The following is a 20,603-nucleotide window of genomic DNA, read 5'->3' as shown; positions in this document are numbered from 1 at the left end:
AAAAAATGTAATATTAACGGTTTTTCATGTTCTGCTTGAACAATGATATGCTGATCAGTTTCACTTTCCAGTTCTCACATGGATTAGCACAGTACTGTAAACCAGAGGGTGATGCTTTTTAAACAGTCCAGGTGGTATTTTTAGTCATCTCAGAATCTTGTGAAAATTTTTTTTTAATGGAAAAACAAAACATTGGGGCCAAATCCCTTGGCTTTTTGTCTTTAACACTGCACCCATCACAATGGGAATGGTGTGCTTTTTTAAAACACAAAATCTCACTTAAATAGACTGAAAATGGGACTAAGGAACCGGCAAAGATGAGTTGCCTAGTAGAGGTGGCTCTTTAACTAAAGGTCAAACAAAACCTGGAACCTAAGTACCCTAAAGAGGCAGTTTACAAGATGGGGTTATTTGTGCAGAGTTGATCTTTGGTGCAGGTTTTTTCTCTATATAAACAAGTTTAGAAGTTTGTCACACTGAGTACAGTAAATTCCAATATGCAACTTATTTTTGCTTAGGGTCTTCAGTTTGAAAATAGCACAGGGGTTAATATATTGCTCTGTCTTGATCTGTGCTCTCTTGAGTTAATTCATAGGCAAATCCTAAGGCAGGGTTGGCTTTCTTTTGTATTTAAAAAATAACAAAACCAAAAAAAAACAACCCCAACACATTTGAGCTGGAACTCAATGAGATTCTCAACCTCCTTCTGGGAGTCCTGGCCTCCTGCTCCTAGGCAATCCCTGATTCCCACTGTCCTGAGAAGTCACAGCACATCTGTAGCCATAACAATGGAGTGTGATGTCATCTAGGAGGCAGGAAGGTCACTCAGGGGCAGCATCAAGGGAGTGTGAACTTCCTGCTGGCGGTAGGGGAAAATGCATCACTGGACATAGCTGGGGTCCAGACCAGGAAATGAACCTGCAAGGCTCTGGGTGAACAAGGCAGGGGGGAGTGCTGCTCTTGATAGCAGCATATGCTTGCTGTTGTGTGCTTCAGAGCCCTGAGGAAACTGTTCCTGAGATGAGGGAGGGACACTTTTTTTTGAAGGCTCTTGCTTGGCGCTCTTGTGTGGTGTGTCTGACCCCGATGAGCTAAGCTGGGACAGGAAGTGACCTAGATATGGTCCAAGCTCTATAGAAATACTACAAGCAACTGCTCATGGCAGCTTTGAGAGGGGCCTGATCTTTTTGCTCTCCTGCCTCTTCTGGGCTCTGAGGGAAGCCTCGTAGGCCAGATCCTACATCCTGTGCTTCCAGGGTCCTTGCAGTAGCCTTGCTTCCTTGGGGTTGGGGAGGTCTGCGGCTCAGAAGGCCTTGTTGTGCTTGGACACTTGGGTCTTTGTCAGTAGGGGAGGCGCAGCGCTGTAACTCTGAACTCCAATCCATCCTGTTTTGTTCTTTTCACCACCATCCCTTTCCAGGCTGGGTCTGTCTGCAAGTGCTGGATGCAGGCAGGAAACTCCAAGTGTGTTGGTGGAACAACTCAGCCACTGGATGTTCCCATGGAGGCTCATTAAGGCCACATGCAGGGGGCTAAGAGCTTCCAAAACACTGAACTCTCTAACCAGGGTGTGTAATTGGTGCTGGGAGGGCAGCAGAGGCAGCATGCTCTTAGGCCAGGCGCAGGGATGAAGCTGATCATGCTTTAGTGACTAATGTAGGTACTCCCCACAGCCTTGCTGTGAGGTGGGACCAACAAAGTGCAGTGAGGCAGAGTAGATACAGGGACAGTTGATGGCCACCTGGAGTTATCAATGAGTTATTGCTTCATGCAAATGCACAGGGGCTTAGAAGAACCCAGGAGTGTTGCACTTGGCTGTACTAACTTGCTAACTTGCCTCCAGCTCTGAGGAATCCAGCTGCTTTCAGGAAAAGGCAGGCGATTCCTGGGATAAGCCATGTCGGAGGCTGTGGACCTGTCTTTCCTGTCAGAGGCAGAGAGGGATATGATCCTGCAAGTCCTGCAGCGAGATGAAGAGCTCCGCAAGGCTGAGGAGAGAAGGGTCAGGTGAGAGCCTGGGTAGGGGAGAGATTTTTTTTCCTTCAAAGTCTTCCGCTGCAGTCTGTGCTTCCTTGATGGCTGGTAGGGTTTTGCCTGTAAATGGCAGGGTGGGGATGGACATGGGTCTTGTAGTTAGCTGCCCTACTGGTATTGTGCTCTGTTTCCCCTGGATGGGGAGGTAAATGGTGGTGGTTGCCCAGGCATCACTGCCCTGTCCTGACTTGCTCTAAGAGGCAGCATCGACTCAGGGCTCGGTGTGGGTTTTAACTGCTCATGGGTTTTGCATCTGAACAGGCGACTGAAGAATGAGCTGCTGGAGATCCGGCGCAAAGGGGCCAAGCGGGGCAGTCAGCGCTACAGCGAGCGGACATGTGCCCGGTGCCAGCAGAGCTTGGGCCGCGTGAGCCCCAAGGCCAACACCTGCCGCGGCTGCAACCACCTGGTGTGTCGGGACTGCCGCTCCTACAGCATCAACAGCACTTGGCGCTGCAAAGTCTGCACCAAGGAAGCGTGAGTGTTTCCCTGGGGAGAGTTCAGGCTGAGTGTCTCTCTCTGCACAGGCCATGGCTGCCTTCCTCATCCTCCCTGTCGCCAGGCTTGCAACCTGGATGCCATCCTGCTCTTCTCTTCCCCTGCTCCCACCCACAGTAAGCTCTTGCAAAGACCTCATGGCTTCCTCCAACATCTCTAAAACCCATCCATCCTTCTCTATTGCTGCTGATTGTTGTCCTGGTTATCTCCTGCCGCAGCTGTTCCACTCTCCACCTACCCTGGAGTCCAGCCTTTCTTCTTCCCTCCCAGTCTGTTCCAAGCACTTCTGCTATTAGTCTTCCCCTCCAATGCCCCTCGTCCCATTCTCTTTGTGCACCAAGCTGGCAGTATGCAAGCTTTCGGTGGTGAAAAAACAGACCCTTCTCTCCTCTTCTGCCCTGCCTTACCTGAGTCCCTTGTCCCTCTCCCACTTGTAGCTCTGCAGCATCTCTCCTGCTGCTGCTCACACCGGGAGAGCTTCCTGCTGCCTGTGCACTAGGTATCCTGTGTCTGTTCCTTGCTGACAGTGTATGCAGGCCTTTTTGGGACTGCATGCCCAGGGCTAGCCTGACAGCTCTTTGGGGCTGGGATCTTGTCTTTCAATGCATCTGCATCCTAAAATTGCCATGCTCATCTACATTACTCCAACAGTGTTTCCTCCTGCAGGGTGGTAGAGCAAAGGAAGCAGAGAACACTGACCTTACACAGGGTGAGAATGGCCTCTCACTGCCTCTTTCCCCTGCAGAGAGCTGAAGAAGACAACCGGTGACTGGTTCTATGACCAAAGAATCAATCGCTTTGCAAACAGGCTGGGGAGCGACATAGTGAGAATGTCCCTTCGGCGCAAACCTCCAGGTAGGAACAGCCAAGCTCTGGGTGGGGAGGGGCCCTATTCCAGAAAACCACCTCTGGGATGCAGCCTAGTTGGTGGCCTCTGTACAGAGAGGCCATGGACACAGGCCCCATTTCACTCCAGGGGGCTCTCCAGGTTGGATGTAGGCACTTGTTTTCTTGACTAAGGGGGGACATGATAGAGGTATATAAAATCATGAGTGATGTTGAGAAAGTGGATAAGGAAAAGTTATTTACTTATTCCCATAATACAAGAACTAGGGGTCACCAAATGAAATTAATAGGCAGCAGGTTTAAAACAAATAAAAGGAAGTTCTTCTTCACGCAGCGCACAGTCAACTTGTGGAACTCCTTACCTGAGGAGGTTGTGAAGGCTAGGACTATAACAATGTTTAAAAGGGGACTGGATAAATTCATGGTGGCTAAGTCCATAAATGGCTATTAGCCAGGATGGGTAAGAATGGTGTCCCTAGCCTCTGTTCGTCAGAGGATGGAGATGGATGGCAGGAGAGAGATCACTTGATCATTGCCTGTTAGGTTCACTCCCTCTGGGGCACCTGGCATTGGCCACTGTCGGTAGACAGATACTGGGCTAGATGGACCTTTGGTCTGACCCAGTACGGCCTTTCTTATGTTCTTATGCTCATGGCGATGCCAGAGTTAGCACTTCGATGGGGAAATAAGATGCCCGAGGTCTCTGCAAGCTGCCCCTGCTGGGCTGCTCTCCTGCCATCTTGGTTGCCTTTGCATTGTTTTTTATTTTCTTCCAGCCAACAAAAGAGAGACTGTGGGGCAAACCCTTCTCCAGCAGGCACAGCCGAACGATCCAAAAGACTCCCCCGTGGCAAAGCAGAAGAGTCCCCAGGAGCGACAGAAGGAGCCCAGGTGAGTCTTAAGTCCATCCTGCAGGTGTTCTCTGAGCCTCCGCATTCACCTTCCCTGCATTCCCACCTTCCCTGCATTCACTTCAGATCTCTCAGGGAAGCAATGACCTGGAATCCATGTACATGGGGCAGAGCAGTGGGCTTTGAGAAGATGCTCTCTCTTATGGGAAGAGGACTGGTAGTTGTATAGGGCATAGACCAGCGTTTCTCAAATGCGGCCATGTCAGCCTCCAAACCATGGGTGGAGATGGGGGGGGGGGCAAAGCAGCGACCCCCTCCCTGCAGTGCCCAGCTGTTGCTCCTGAATAGCTGGTACCAAGGGCAGTGAGATGCGCTGCCTTGGTGTATGTGCTGGTGCCACCAGCAGGGATCAGTGCCCTGCACCGTGCAACTTCCTCGGGGGCTCTGGGCAGCACTTCTGGAGACACATGAGGTCAGTGCGCGCGGTGCTGGAGGCGGCTGCAGCTTTTGGTCCCCGGGGCACTCCCTTAGGCAGCTCCCCTATTCCTGCCAGGCTGGGGCATGGGGAGCCTGGAACTCTGCAGGCAGCTGGTGAGTTCCTGACCCACCTGTCACGGAGTCCCTGGGCGATGTTCTGGAACTGCTCCCCACAAAGCCAGCCAGGACTTTGGGGAGCCTCCTCTCCCTCAGAGCAGACTGTCTTCAGGGCAAGAAGCTCACACAGAAATCCCCCTCCAGCCCCTCCTCCTCTGGGCTTTGTCTCTTTCCTGGGCCAGGAGGTCACCTGACCTCTTTGTTCTCCCACACCTTTAGCATCTCCTTGCAGGGGGGAAGGGCCTGGCCATTAGTTGCCAGGCGACAGAGGATTGGCCAGAAACTGAGGCACCCACACAGTATTCAGAGGAAACATTAAGAACAGTCCCACTTCGTCACACCACCTTCCACGGGGCAGGCTCTCACTGAAGGGCTGTGGGAGGCAGGGACAGAAAAACCATGATGTCAGAGTGGCCATCAGCAAGGGTTGGTGGCTGCACTCTGAGGTCACCAAAAAATTTGTTGTGAGAACCCCTGGCACAGACTGAGTCTTGCTGGTGGATGCTACAGCAGATGACTGTGGATCTCTAGGCCTTGGCAAATAGATTGGGGAAGATCCTTTCCTCAGTTGCCCTCCCAGCCCTGGGGCAGGGGACCAGGACTGTCTGTCGCTCCCAATTTCCCTTGCACAGACAGTCAGATACTATGCCTGATGGACGTATTAGAAAATCACTTCAAGGTGTGATGTAAGAATGGCCAAGAGCCACGAACTGCAGAAGGGCTAAACAAGTGCTGTTGCTCCTGCCCTGTTCCTTCAGCCAGAAGGCCCCCAGCATGATACTCTCCCCTTGTTGGTGAGATGCTTTGGTGCTTGTCGGTTGCACCTGATCAGCTGGCTGTGCTTGTGTCCCATGGACTTTGTGTGATATTCTGCCTCTTGTATCGTTTCATATGGTCAACTATGTCCTCCTGTTGCCTGCAGTGGGAATGATACCACCCCTTGGCCACGGGGCGCTGAGCTGGAATCTGTTGTCCCAAAAGAGGAACCATGGGAGATGGGTGTTATCCCAGCCCATTATGCTTTCTGGCACCAAAATGACTAACAAGGCAACCCCTCTGATATCTGGCACCAAAGTGGCTCATCTGGGTGATGGCATGAAAATGTAAATTACGGTGGCTGTCCGGTAATGCCACTTTGGCTTATGGAGACCATATACAGCTAAAATAGACCAGACCTTTTTAAAGCTCCCTTGTCTTGTTGATGCTCCTTTCCAGGCCCCTTCCTGATGCTGTTAGATGAGGAGGATTTGCCGTTGTGTAACCCAACCCTCCAATGGAGTTTTCCAGAGAGCTTCAATAGGTCTCCAAGCCAATCCAGCTCTCCCATGATCAATGTGGTGGTGATGGTCTGATGCAGGTCTAATCTGATCAAACCCTTCTCTTATTGACCTACAAATCCACCACGTGGCTCTGCTTATCTTAAACCCATCTTCTGCCCTTATAAATAAAATGGCTGCGTTCAGGGGCTGGTATCTTCCTCTAGGCCCTGTGTGGCAAAAATCAAAGTGCTGCCAGTTGCTCCAAAGGCCCATATTGCCATACAGCATAGTGGCTGACACCCTGGATCTCCCTGTCTCTCAGGAGGGGTTGGGCCTCCTGCACTGCAGTCTGGAACTGCCCTTCCTACCATAGGGACAGATTTGTTTTTTCCCCAGCATGCCTCCTGAAGCCTTGGACCCCCGAGATGGGAAGAGTGATACCGAGTCCATGGAGAACATGAGTCTGGATGGGTACAGACCCAACGCCTCTGGCACAGGTGTCAGCTCCAGGTTAGAGACTGATTCCTGTGCCCAGAAACAGTCAATAGGAGCGGTCAGATTCTTGGCTTCTCCCACTTCCTGTGTTGCTGTCTTCTCCCTGCCTCCCTCTCTCCCCCTGCCTTAAGTAAACGGTTCAAAGGGCAGGTGGAGAGGGTCCTTTAAAGATTTGGAGTAGGAGGAAAAGGGCACACTTTAGGGATGCTTCTGAAGGTGAGCTGGGACCCCACTTCCCAGGAATGCTTAGCTGAGACACTAATGGGGAGATGACTCCCTAACCTGCTCTAGATGCTGCTCCCCTCCCCTTCCAACAGGTACAGCTGTCTCCCAAGCCCTGGTCCCTTTTGAGCCCATGGGTGCTCCGGTCCGTGTGCTGAACAGGCTGGTGCCCTGCTGCCTGTAAAGTCCTGATACACCCCAGGAGGCCTGGAGCCATGAGAGGAACTGGGAGCAGTGCTGCTGCTGCCTAAACAATAGGTAACTCTGAGCTGGCTGTGATGCAGGCAGAGTGGCAAGTGCAGAATGCAGTGCTAGGGAAAAAGGTGTTTTTTTTTTTTTTTTTTTTACTGTTTTTAAATCTTACACTGGGTAGGCAGGATTCCCCCATGTCTTCCCCTGCTCATTCCTTTAGCACATGGTGCTGGTAGACAGAGACACTCTAATCTCACTCAGAAGGCTGTTTCGATGCTTGTTGAGAAAGTCAAGATATTGGCTGATAGGCAAGCTAACTCTGGTTGCTAGGCAGTCTCCCCCCTCCCGGCCCCCCCAGCAAAGAGTTCTCATGCTGGATGGATACAGAGCTAGTCTGACTTTTTCCTCTACTGTCTGCAGGAGAAACTCCCTGGATAAAACTGTCACTTTCCAAGAGGGGAAGCAAAGGCCTGGTCCCGTGGGCTCCAACGTATCCACCTTGCCCATCCCCACCCGCTCCAGAGACACTACTCCCTCCGGTTCAGAAAGTGTATGTGTCCGCTACCAGTGCTGCAGCGATCGGGTTCTCCTGCCCTGTGGGCTCTGGGGCCAGGGGTTATATACAGTCTAGTTCCCCCTCTCTGAACAGCCTGTTTTCCCTTCATAGGAGGCTCGTGTGGGGAGCCATGGTGCAGCATCCGCAGATGAGAATGAAACCATATTCAAGAAGAATCCCAGGAGAACCCTGAGGCCTGCAGGTGAGTTGCCCTCTGGGGACCCTGGCAGCTGTGCTCTGGGAAACAAAGTGCAGGGCTGAGTCTGGATACCTTGGTTCTGTTCCCACCTCTGCTGCTGACCTGTTGGGCAACCTTGGGCAAGTCACTTCACCCCACCTCAGTTCCTCCGCCCTCAAAAGGGGAATAGCGATGCTTCCCTGCTTCTGTAACACACCTTGACCAGTGGATGAGTGAGCACTAGATATGCTTGTAACAGCGTGCTAGCACTGCACTAATGGCTGGGATTGGAGGCATCTCACCTTCCTGTCTCCGACACAGACTACACCAAGTCAGTGATTGATCTGCGCCCGGAGGAGCTGGGAAGTGAAAGTGGCTCCATGGGAGACAGAAGCAAGTCGGTCCCAGGTCTCAAAACTGAAGTGGTGAGAGCCTATTGAGCTGCGTTGAATCAACTTGTTTGCTTAAGAGGGAGGCTTCTCTTTCACCCCACCTTTCTCTGAGGCCCATGGGATCGAAGGGGAGTTGCTCCCCACCTGGCCTCCTTCCATTTCAGTTCAACTGCAGGCTACCATGCTGTTATCTAAACTCCCAATGAAGCACAGACCCTGTTGCACATCTGCGGGTCTCCAGCGATAGCCTCACATCTTGTCTGAATGAACTCTCTGTGGCTGTGGGGGAGGAACTTGGATCATTGTTCTCCTCTGTGCTGGCCTGCCTGCTCAGGGCATCTTGCCCTGGTCTGAGGCGAGTACACCTGACAGGACTGGGTGTTGGGCAAGGAGCCTTCGGGTACATCTACACAGCAAATAGCCCCCCGCAGCAGCGAATCTCAGAGCCTGGGTTAACTGACTCGGGCTTGCGGTGTGGGGCTACAGATGGCCGGGTAGATATCCGGGATTGGTCCAGAGCCTGGGTGCTCAGACCCTCCCCACTTGCCAGGTTTCACCAGACCGAGCCCAAAAGTCTACGTGGCTATCTTTAGCCCTGCAGCGGGACCCTGAGTCAATTGACCCAGGCTCTGGGACTCTCTGCCATGTAGCTGTACCCGTAGTGGCTGGGGCTGCTTCCCTGGCAGGGTTGCTGCTGGAGGGGTCTAGCTGCCTTGGTTTTCCAGCTGGTACGGATGGCTGTATCCCTTGTTGCAGGATGAGGAGGAGGAAGACATTGACAACCTGGTGGAGATCCATCGCCGGAGGACGGCCAGAAGCAGCATGCGCAGCGGTACCTCTTCGGTGAGTCGTAGAATATTAGGGTTGGAAGAGACCTCAGCAGGTCATCTAGTCCAACCCCCTACTCAAAGCAGGACCAACACCAACTAAATCATCCCAGCCAGGGCTTTGTCAAGCCTGGCCTTAAAAACCTCTAAGGATGGAGACCCTCCCTAGGTGGTAACCCATTCCAGTGCTTCATCACCCTCCTAGTGAAATAGTGTTTCCTAATATCCAACCTAAACCTCCCCCACTGCAACTTGAGACCATTACTCCTTCTGTCATCTGCCACAACTGAGGACAGCCTAGCGCCATCCTCTTTGGAACCCCCCTTCAGGTAGTTGAAGACTACTATCAAATCCCCCCTCTGGCTTTGCTGCCAGAGTCCCTCTGGCTCTGCTGCCACTGCCCCACCCCCCCACCCCACTCAAGGAAGAAATGCTTGAGTGAGGATTGGGGTTAGGAAGCAGGGAGGCAGCACTGTCTCGTGGTTAGAGCACAGGGTTAGCAGAGCTAGGTACTGTGCCGAGCTCTGCCTTGGACTTTCAGCTTGAGCGTCTCTCTCTGATAGAGCTCGCAAGAGGGTGTGAAAGGTGCTGAGTACTTACCACGGCTAACTGGTTGGGGGAAGGTGACTCCAGTCCAGTGGTCAGGAGGGCAAACATGGCGGGAGGAATTGAAGATGCACTAGGGGCGTAAATCTTACCGGGACCATGTCTTTCAGAGCACCCTGGGGAGCATGGTCAGCATTTACAGCGAGGCTGGTGACTTTGGCAATGTCTGTGTCACAGGAGAGATCGCCTTCTCTCTGAGCTACGAGCACAAGACTCAGACCCTGTTCATCCATGTGAAGGAGTGTCGCCAGCTAGCCTATGCCGATGAGGCCAAGAAGCGCTCCAACCCGTGAGTGCTGAGCAAGCTGCCTCTGGCACGGGATATGGGCATGGGGCTGGACAAATGGGGGGTTGCCTGCCACAGGTGCTGACCTTACTGGGGGGGATGCGGGGGGGGGGGGTTGGACCTGTCCTGTGCTACGTGCTGCCGTACTGATTAGGAAAGCTCCTGTGCTAGGAGTCTGAGATGGACAGCTGCCATCCAGGAACAGAGGTGTGGCTGGCAGTGGTGGGCGGGGGGCAAAGAGCAGGAGTATGTGCTAGGTCTGGGGAGATGCCCGTGAAATGGGTGACATTGCCTGCTTGCCTCCTCCAGATACGTGAAGACGTACCTCCTGCCTGATAAATCCCGGCAAGGCAAACGCAAGACAACCATCAAACGCAACAGTGTCAACCCGCTGTACAATGAGCTGCTCAAGGTGAGCTCTGGGGCAGGGGTTATTGGCTGTCTCCAACCTACCCTAGAGAGAGCTCCATCACAAGCTCAGTTGGGGAGGCAGATGCTTGGCCCAAATCATAAGACCCAGGGCAGGGAGGCTTCACCACCAGAAGCACCTCTCTTCATCCTTTTGCTTCACTGATGGAGTGAAAACAGCCCCTTCCTTCTTGGACCTCAGCTGGGGCTGCTGGGAGGGAGAGGGACGCTGATTTCCCATGTAGACCAGAGTCAGAGCTCTGAAAATCCTGCACGAGGCTCCGAGCACTGGGGCAGGGACCAAGATAACTGACAGTCTGTGCAGGGCTGTCTTGCTGACGTCACTGCATTTTTTGTGTGGCCCTGTTGCCGTGGTGACTTGGCCAGGCATAGCTCAAGTGGTGACTTGGCCATGACCTCCCTGCAGACACATCACTCTCCTGCTCTGCTTGCTTTGCCTAGCATCCTGCCACCGTCACCGGAGGGTGGGCATTTTCCTGTTCAGAGCACCCTTCCCATCTCTGAAAGGTTGCTTTCTGTGGCCCCTCCCGGCCGTAGCGATGTCACCAGAGGGCAGTACAGTCACTTGAGCAGGGAGCCAGCTAAATCCAAGCCGTGTGGATCCAGCAGGGGGAATGCTGCCAGATGCATGCTTCGCTTACTGGCTTCTGCTGCGGAATTTGTGCTGTAGCCGATATAAGTAAATGCCAGGGCAGCCCCCCTCCCCTGCTATAAATGCAGGGAGCACAAAGGACGGAGGGTGGCAATTAAAGCTTTGGAATCCAGAAAGCTCCAGTAGTTTCTGGAGCCTCCTGTTTCAGTAACCTTCATCCCCAAATCTGAGCAATTCCACTGTGCCCACCCAAGGCCAAGCCTGTGCTCAGAGATGGACTGAGCAGAACTCTCTGCTCCCCAGCCTCCAGACCTCTACCCTAAAGGTGCTTCCCATGCCCCCAGGAGGCCAGGGCTGCCCAGTGTAGAGAGTCCCTTGAATGGGTGAGTGCAGGCCCAGCTCCTCCGTGGGTCTTGGATTAGTCACTCAGCAAGTGTACACACCTGAAGCTGCCTGGGCAAAGCAGGTCATGAGATGTCCAGCCCACTTGCATGTGTGCACGTACCTTAGTCCCACATGTTGGAGACTTACTGAAAACTTGAGCCTCAGTAGAAAAATCCTCTAAGCTCCTGGGGCTCCTTCCCAGAATCTGCCCTTCCTTTTCTGTGGGCAGCTTTTGGAGTCCCTGCTGTGGACCCAGAGTACATGCCTCCAGTGTGGCTAGACTCCTGGAATGCAGCTGGGCAGCCATTGCCTGGTACCTTCCTCACAGTGGGTGAAACCCTGAAGAGAAAAGGAGTATGTGACAATAGTCAAACACACCAGTTAGGCTCTCAGGAGGAGGTGGGAAGACTTCAGTCTCCCTAGGAGTGTCGAGGGGCATCTCCTCCTCACAGTGAAAGCTTTAGGCATGGTCCTAGCTGCTCTGGGAAGCCACCACTGGCTCATCTGGTTCTGTGGTCCTGTCTCTTCACAGTATGAGATCAGCAAGTCCCTCCTGCTCACAAGAACCTTGCAGTTCTCAGTCTGGCACCACGATCGCTTTGGGCGAAACACCTTCTTGGGGGAGGTGGAGATCCCGATGGAATCCTGGAACTTTGAGAACCAGGTGGAAGAGCGTCTCCCCCTGCATGGCAAGGTATGGCCCCTGTAGCTCTTGCATCTGACCTACCCTAGGAATCCACCACAGCTTCTCCCAATAAGGAAAGTGGCTCTGGAGCAGATGTGAACTTCCACTGACCAGTGCTCTTCACTAGTCTGGCCAGTGCCTTTTATTGTGGGAGATGCTCTTTCCTCTAACATAATGACACAGATCCCTCACAGGGTATGTCTGTGTTTACACTGGGGGTGATTCCCAGCTTGCATAGATGTACATGTGCTAGTTCCGCTCAAGAGAGCACTTGAAAAAAGCAATGTAGCTGGAGTGACACAGATGACCGTACAAGCTAGCCACACGAGTACGTACTCAGGGCGTCTTAGCACTCTGGTCTGTCAGTCTGTACATAGAAGTGAACGTCAGCAGGCAGTCTGCTTCCTAGGGGGGTGATGGACACCTGGTTATTTTCTAAAGTAAGACACTTGCCACATATACCTTCAGAGATCTGGACTTACTGAACAAGTCAATCAATGTCTATAGTCATATAAAGTCCTTCTGACTGAGTCTGGCTCTCTGGGTCTGCTTAGTACACCTGCCTTATGTGACAATAGGGGAGTCTGTGAACATTCATAAGTTAGTGTGGATTCCTGCCGCTGCAGGGTGCCAACACTCTGGCATCTCTCCTGCTGGGAAGGTCCGAGACTGTTCTCTCCCATGGACCTCTAAGGACCCGATCCAAATCCTATTGCAGGCCAGCAGGTGCCATTAGTAAGGCACTGTGGAACAGCTGCCATCATGGCAAACTCATGTTTGCACAAGCAGTAGAGGTGGCTGAGCTTCCAGCTGTCTGGGATTCTGCATGAGTCCAATTCTCCTTGATCTCTAGGAGACCTTTGGGCGAGCTCCACCCTGAGTGTGTTTGTCTGAGTGGCAGCACCTTCAGTAAGGCCTTGTCTATACACCAGCTTGCACTGGTTATTGATATAAGAAACCTATCTATAGTTAAACAAAAGAAGTGTCTATGTGGGGTTTGCACAAGTTAGATGTCTTACTTTATGATCAATCTGGTAAAAATCATATTGAGTCCACACACATCTGCACTGGTTTAATTAAACTGGTTTTTAAAAGAACAAACCCTTTGAACTGGGGCACATTAGTGTATAGACAAGACTGCAGTGGTAATAATTTAAGATTTACTTAAGTAAGTGTGGCCCTAAAATCTCTGATACCCATTTTTCAGGCTGGTGCTGACTCTGCTGGCTCCCAGCAGTACAGAGGAGAGTTGGTTGTTTCCATGAAGTACATCCCATCTTCCAAACACCCAGGGGTGGGTAATGGGAAAAAGGGTGAGTGTCTGAGCTGCTGCAGAACCTCCGCTCATAAAGTAATATGTGAAAACAGATCCAGATGCTAATCCACACTGGCATCCAGTATGTAATCCTAGTCTCCAAACATCCAGAGCTCATCCGGGAACAGGAACTGCTTGTTGTGTTTTCGGGAAGAAGCTAATCCATTAATGGACCAAGCAGCTGTAATATTTTAACCTTCAGCTCAGAAATGTGACTCTGATCCATGATTATTTCAGCAGTGCTACTAGCTAGGCTTTCCTTCTATGCAGATTCAGCCTGAATGGTAATGGCTGCTATTGCAGTAAAGCTTTGATGCAAGCTAGAGCCGGGTTCCTGGGCGGAGAGCTGCATTGGCAATCTGCATCCAGTTTGCTTCTGGAGCAGATCAGCTGCCCTTGTCTTACGTTGTGGGACAGTTCTCCCAAGATCCAGGACCCAGCCTGAATCGGACTAGGCAATTCAGGGGCAGATAAAACACAGCATGCTGGGACCTGTACATCTATTACAGATGAGGATGTCTGTGGGCCAGCCTCTCTGGGATTCAGTGAGCCAGCAGTTCTATTTATTTGTATTACCTTGGTGCCTAAAAGCCACAGTTGTGGACCAGGCCCGAATTGTACTAGGTGTTGTAGGGACAACAGATGGATACAGATAACTGGAGTACAAGGAGTCCACATAAGAGCCAGTGGTCCTTGCACACTAGCAGCCTTAACGCTGTCAGGTTTTCTGTAGGCGTCATGGCAAAGGAGAGTTTTAAGGTAGGTTTTGAAGGAGGACAATGAAGTAGCTTTGCAGATGTTTACAGAGAGCACCTCCCACGCATGAGGGGCAGCATGGGAGAATGCACTTAGGGGCTTGTCTGCAAATTTAACAAGTGGGTGATGGAAGCTGGCAGCATGGGCCAGCTGCAGGTGAGGATTGATGGCTCAATAGTGAACGAGAGCTTGACCGTGAAGAGTCTTGCAAGCAAAGACAAGCGGCTTATGTTTGATGCCAGTGGAGGGATGCAAAGAAGGGGTCACATTCCATGATTGGAGAGAAGCTGTGGCTGAAAACATGGATGATTCAGACTTTCTCTTCCAGGCAAACGGGAGGAAGGAGGCGAACTCCAGGTCTGGATCAAAGAGGCCAAGAACCTCATAGCTGCCAAATCTGGAGGGACCTCTGACAGCTTTGTCAAGGGGTGAGTGTGTCGGAACCATGCCAGTTACAGAGGAGATGGACGGCACCTACAGAACAGCCCTCCCAGCTACAATGACCCTGGATAATGCTTTGCAATGGAGTGACCCAGGGGCCTGGGAATGAATGGGCCTCTCTGTCCCCAACCCTCTCCCAGCTGCCTGGTGTTGGGACGGGGTTGAGGGTTGTGTGTTTATGCTGATGAGCTTGTGCTCCTGTTGTGGTGAAAGGTCCTAAATGCTGATAGGAGGGGTCTGGAGCAGCTCACCCCTACATGCTTCAGAAGTGCTGAGCATCCACAACTCAGCTGAAATCTGCGGTCTGTCGCCAAGAGAAGCGCAGCGTGGTCCACAAACTTCCTCCCAGTGCCTGGCCACGGAGGGGTCCTCTATAAGAGGCAGAGAGAGGCGAGTTCCAGCTCATGGGCATGGATGGAAGTCACAAGCCAATATAACCACACAGACTTCCCGGGGGGAGGGAGGAGCTATTAATTGGCATTCTCCATATGTAGTAAAGAGGAGAGGATGGAAGTTGATGAAATGCAGGCAGGAGCTGAAGAGAAACAGTTCCATTCAATTACATCATGCAGGCAGACAACTAAAAACTGACATTCTATAAGTGCTTGTATACAAATGCTAGAAGTCTCAGTACTAAGATGGGTGAACTGGAGCACCTGGTATTTAAATGACGCTATTGATATAATATCACAGAAACTTGGTGGAATGATGACAGTCAATGGGACACTAATACCAGGGTACAAAATGTATAGAAATGACAGAATATGTTGTGCTGGTGAGGGAGTGGCACAATATGCAAAAGAAAGTGTAGTGTCAAATACAGCAGAACCCCGTTTATCTGATCTAATTGGGACCAAGGCCAGATCGGATAATCAAAGATTTGGATAACTTGGAGAATGGGAAAGTGCAAGGCTGCAGCACCATCTAGCAGCCACAAAAGAGATCGCCTGCTTTTGGATCTGTGTGTTGGTTGTTCATTTAATACAAGGAGACAGTTAATGGATGGTTGAATAAATGGGGTTCTGCTGCATAGTAAAAATCTTAAATGAATCACTCTGTATCATAGAATGTCTAGGGATAGAAATTCCATGCATGAATAAGAATATAGTAGTAGGAATATACTACCGCCCACCTGACCAAAATGTGAAATGCTTAGGGAGATTAGAGAGACTATAAAAATAAATAGCTCAATAATAATGGGGGATTTCAACTATCCCCCTATTGATTGGGAACATGTCGCCAGAGGATGGAATGATAAAATTTCTAGACACCATTAATGACTGCTTCTTAGAGCAGCTAGTCCTGGAACTCACAAGGGGAGAGGCAATTCTTGCTTTAGTCCTAAGTGGAGCACAGGATCTGGTCCAAGAGGTGAATACAGTGGAACAATATAAATTTACCATCCCTGTGGGGGAGGAGGGGAAATACCATAAAGCCCATCACAGTAGCATTTAATTTAGGAAAGGGGAACTACACAGAAATGAAGCTAGCTAAACAGCAATTAAAAGGAAAAGTCACAACAGTGAAATACCTGCAAGCTGCATAGAAACTTTTTAAAATACCAAAATAGAGTCTCTAATTAAATGTATACCGCTAACTAAAAGGAATCGTAAAAGTACCAAAAAAAATAAAAATGCCACCATGACTAAACAGAGTAAAAGAAGCTGACAGAGGCAAGAAGGCATCCTTTAAAAATTGGAAGTCAAATCCTACTGAGGAAAATAAGTGTAAAAGTATAATTAGTCAGGCCACAAAATTTGAAGAGCAACTAGCAAAAGTCTTAAAAATGAATAACAAAAAATAAGTTCGTCAAAAGCAGGAAGCCTCCCAAACAATCAGTGGGGCCACTGGACACTCGAGGTGCTAAAGAAGCACTCAAGGAAGACCAGGTCATTGCGGAGAAGCAAAATTAATTCTTTGCATTGGTCTTCACTGTAGAGGACATGAGGGATATTCCCACACCTGACCATTCTTTTTAGGTAACAAATCTGAGGAACTGTCCCACGTCAAGGGGTCAATAGAAGAGGTTTTGGAACAAATTGATATATTAAACAGTAATAAGTCACCAGGACCAGATGGGATTCACCCAAGAGTTCTGAAGGAACTCAAATATGAAATTGCAGAACTACTAACTGTGGTATGTAACCCATCACTTAAATCAGCTCTGACCAGGTGACTGGAGGATAGCTTATGTGACACCAGTTTTTAAAAAAGGCTTCATCGTTGATTAGGGGTGTTGGAACCATTTTTATAGTTTTGTGTGTGTGTGTGTGTGTGTGTGGGTGCTGATGATGGAAACCATGTATTTGGGTTGTTGTTACTACTTCAAGCCAGAGGGTGCAGCACCTCTAGTTCCAGCACCACTGCAGGTGATCCTAGCAATTACAGGCCGGTAAGCCGCACTTCAGTACCGGGCAAATTGGTTGAAAACATAGTAAAGAACAGAATTATTAGACACAGATGAACATGATTTGTTGGGAAAGAGTCAACACTGTTTGGCACAAATCTATTGCTAATAGATTTTACAAAATCTATTCGCATCCTTTGAGGGGATCAACAAACATCTATACAAGGGTGATAGAGTGGACCCAGTGTACTTGGACATTCAGAAAGCCTTTGATAAGGTCCCTCACCAAAGGCTCTTAAGCAAAGTAAGCTGCCATGGGATAAGAGGGAAGGTCCTCTCATGAACTAGTAACTGGTTAAAAGACAGGAAACGAAGGGTAGGAATAAATGGTCAGTTTTCAGAATGGAGAGAGGTAAATAGCTGGGTCCTCCAGGGATCTGTCCTCAGGCCAGTGCTGGAAAAAGGGGTAAACAGTGAGATGGCAAAGTTTGCAGACCATACAAAATTACTCAAGTTAGTTTAGTTCAAAGCAGACTGTGAAGAGTTACAAAGAGATCTCGCAAAACTGGGTGAATGGGCAAGAAAATAGCAGGTGAAATTCAGTGTTGATAAATGCAAAATAATGCTTGTTAGAAAACATCCTAACTATACATACAAAATGATGGTGTTGAAATTAGCTGATACCACTCAAGAAAGAGATCTTGGAGTCATCGTGGATAGTTCTCTGAAAACATCTGCTCAGTGTGCAGCGGCAGTCAAACAAAAGCTAACAATATTAGGAACAATTAGGAAAGGGATGGGTAAGACCAAATATAATGCCCCAATATAAATCCATGGTATGCCCACACTTGAAATACTATATTAGAAATAGAAAAGGTACAGAAATGGGCAACAAAAATGATTGGAGTATGGAACAGCTTCCATATGAGGAAAGAGTAAAAAGACTGGGACTATTCAGCTTGGAAAAGAGATGACTAAGGGGCAGGATATGATAGAGGTCTATAAAATCATGACTGCTGTGGAGAAAGTGAATAAGGAAGTGTTATTTACCCTTTCTCATAACACAAGAACCAGGGGTCACCCAATGAAATTAATAGACAGCAGGTTTAAAACATAAAGTACTTCTTCACCCAACACACAGTTAACCCATGGAACTTGTTGCCAGGAGATGGGAAGGCCAAAAGTATAATTGGATTCAAAAAAAGAATTTAGATAAGTTCATAGAAGATAGGTCCATCAATGGACCTGGGTGTCAGAAGGTCTCTGAATGCCAGATGCTGGGACTGTTCATCAGTGGGTGGATCACTTGATGATTGCCTTGTTCTGTTCATTTGGTTTGAAGCACATGGTATTGGCTGCTGTTGGAAGACAGGATACTGGGCTACATGGACCATTGGTCTGACCCATTATGGCTGTTCTTTATGTTCACACTCCAGAACTGACTCCCGTGTGTTGGAGCTGCACTGAAATCACACAACCTCTTCCCTAGTCACTGAACTACTATTGGATGCAAATTACTTGGCCAAATCCAAAGCTGTCCCTTCGGCACTGGGTGTATTTGCTATAGTCTGGGGCCCCAACCTCACTTGGGACCACTTGTTTGGGTCCTCTACAGCTCTAGAGAAGAACTGATCCCTGCCTTGGTGGGCCCACTATCTGAAATCCCCTAGCCTGTTACCAATCTCCTGAGCCATCATGGTCTCTTCTGCTCAGGTGGGAGCGGGGGCACTGTGAGGGGGAGTTGCTAACTATATAAGGGCCTCTCCCACAGCTACCTGCTGCCGCTCCGAAACAAGGCCACCAAGAGGAAGACTCCTGTGATGAAGAAGACCCTGAATCCTCACTACAACCACACCTTTGTCTACAATGGCGTCAGCCAGGAGGACCTGCAGCACATCTGTCTGGAGCTGACTGTCTGGGACCGCGAGCCATTGTCCAGCAATGACTTCCTGGGAGGAGTCAGGCTGGGAGTTGGGAATGGTGAGCTGCCCCCTGGTCTCAGTTGTTGGGTGGGGCTGCCCCTGCCCTCCTGGGGCTGTAGCAGAGTGTAATGGGTGGGCTGGGTCACCCAAGTTCTCTCCTCCCCCCCCCCCAATCCCAGCTTTGCCCTGGAGAACCCCATTCACCATCCAGTGAAGCTCGATGCCTAATAGGAAGATGAAATCCCTTGGGCACCATGCTCCCCCTCACACTCAGCCGTCCCAGTCATTACCTACTGCTGCTCCGTTTCCCAGCATCCCTTCTGTGCAGCTGGAGGCTGCTCTTGTGTGCCCAGGGCTTGGGAACGGGGCTGTGCACTGCAGTAACTCACCTCTGTCGCTCCCCTTCTCTCAGGTATGAGTAAGGACCAGGTGGTGGACTGGATGGACTCCACAGGAGAGGAGGTGAGCCTGTGGCAGAAGATGCGCCAGTTCCCGGGCTCCTGGGCAGAAGGAACACTACAGCTCCGCTCCACCATGGCCAAGCCAGGAGCATAGCCATAGCCTGGGCGCTGGGCCTGAAACCAGCTATAGCAAGGCAGCACCAGGCGGAGGCAACAGAGCCAAAACCATGGCACCAGCAAGGGCCACATGTAGGATCTAAGGGAGTGGGAGCAGGCTCTCTGGCTTTCACCTGTGTAGTAGTAAAGCTAATTGTGTCTTCTGCAGGCTCAGCCTAACAGCCTGTTCTTGGCAGCAGCTTATTTTATGTAAAGGGTTTTTGTCTCCTAACTTGGCTGGAATTGAATTCCATAGGGTCTCCCCCCTTGCAGGGGCTAAGTGCTTTTAAAACTTGTTTTTCTTAGTTTCTTCACCTCTCCCATGTAGTTTGTTTGATTGCCCCACCTACAGCTTCCACTGTTGTCTCCCCTTCTCTGTCCTCCTGGGATGGTGTAGATAGAATCAGACTGTACAAACTAGAGGCTGCATGAGCATAAGCAATCAATATTTGGTATGTAGAGCGTGAGAATACCCAGTGCTGTTGAGACACGGGCTGGTGTGGGGAGGGAGAAACAAGCCCCAGCCTGTTACAGGACTGTCCTCTGATCAGGCTATGGTGTTTGTGTCACTGGCAGAGGGGAAAGCAGCTCAGAGAGCTCTGTGCTGATCTCCGCTGGGGGAGGTGGCTCTGAAACAAACATCCACATGCTGTCTCCTCTTGAGAGCAGGCATGCTATTGATCTGAGCTGGTAGCTGGGTATCAGTCATGCCAGAGCTGCAGGACTCCGGTGGGGCGGTGGTCTATTTCCCCTTTATGCTGTGGGTTGTTAGCAGTCCTTACTGTTGCTTCTGCCCCCCCTCCCCCCACCCGCCAAGCCCTCCCCTCTGCCCAGCACGCCCGCTCCAGCTATTTTACACAGATTTATTCATTTAAAATACAAAATGTTGTGGGGGTCAAAACAGTGCCCAACAAGAGGGCAACAGCCCCTCTTGGAGGAAAGGAAAGGCAAATTCTAGGGCATGAGTTAAAATCCACATCAAGCAACTGTCTGGGAGGGCAGTCTTTGTACTGGCAGATGCACTGTAATGCCTGCTTGGTTACTGTGTCAAGGCTCACCACAAAGGGCCATCTGTTTTAATAAAGGTTTTCTTGCTGCTGCCGGTGGTGTCAGGACTAGTCATTCACAGGGGCTGGCGGGGGGGGACTTACTGCTGTCTCTGGGAGGGAGTTCCTGGAGCTTGGTATGAAGGGCAGGGAGCAGCATAGAGAGACCAGGAAAAAGCTGCTGCCACTAACTGTGATGAGAATAGAATCTGGTCTGCCCCAGCCGGCTGCCTTCCACCGCAGATTGTTGTCTGCTCTGCTTGTGTCCAGCTATCAGTCTTAGCACTGCTTTG

General features: G+C 50.5%; 1 protein-coding gene across 1 annotated transcript; it reads left to right on the top strand.

The window, feature by feature from the left end:
- Window positions 1-1,897: 1,897 nt before the first annotated feature.
- SYTL4 (synaptotagmin like 4) lies at window positions 1,898-19,262 on the top strand. The gene is made up of 16 exons (XM_065410971.1): window positions 1,898-2,007; window positions 2,296-2,511; window positions 3,278-3,387; window positions 4,155-4,269; window positions 6,479-6,592; window positions 7,412-7,541; window positions 7,659-7,749; window positions 8,047-8,150; window positions 8,874-8,960; window positions 9,661-9,839; window positions 10,146-10,248; window positions 11,774-11,935; window positions 13,134-13,239; window positions 14,326-14,425; window positions 18,557-18,765; window positions 19,120-19,262. The coding sequence occupies exons 1-16, from the start codon at window positions 1,898-1,900 to the stop codon at window positions 19,260-19,262; spliced, it is 2,079 nt and encodes a 692-aa protein (XP_065267043.1).
- Window positions 19,263-20,603: the final 1,341 nt, after the last annotated feature.

The sequence above is a fragment of the Emys orbicularis genome, chromosome 9 (assembly GCF_028017835.1).
Source record: "Emys orbicularis isolate rEmyOrb1 chromosome 9, rEmyOrb1.hap1, whole genome shotgun sequence".
NCBI classification, from domain to species: Eukaryota; Metazoa; Chordata; order Testudines; family Emydidae; genus Emys; species Emys orbicularis.
Note: the sequence above shows the minus strand (reverse complement) of the source record. Positions and strands in the feature narration are given on the sequence as shown.

Bases quoted from the DNA above. Each gene is read 5' to 3' on its own strand.
- SYTL4 (XM_065410971.1), top strand. From the start codon at position 1,898: ATGTCGGAGGCTGTGGACCTGTCTTTCCTGTCAGAGGCAGAGAGGGAT. The intron at 8,151-8,873 runs GTGAGAGCCTAT...CCCTTGTTGCAG, and splicing joins CAGGTCTCAAAACTGAAGTG to GATGAGGAGGAGGAAGACAT. The intron at 9,840-10,145 runs GTGAGTGCTGAG...TGCCTCCTCCAG, and splicing joins GCCAAGAAGCGCTCCAACCC to ATACGTGAAGACGTACCTCC.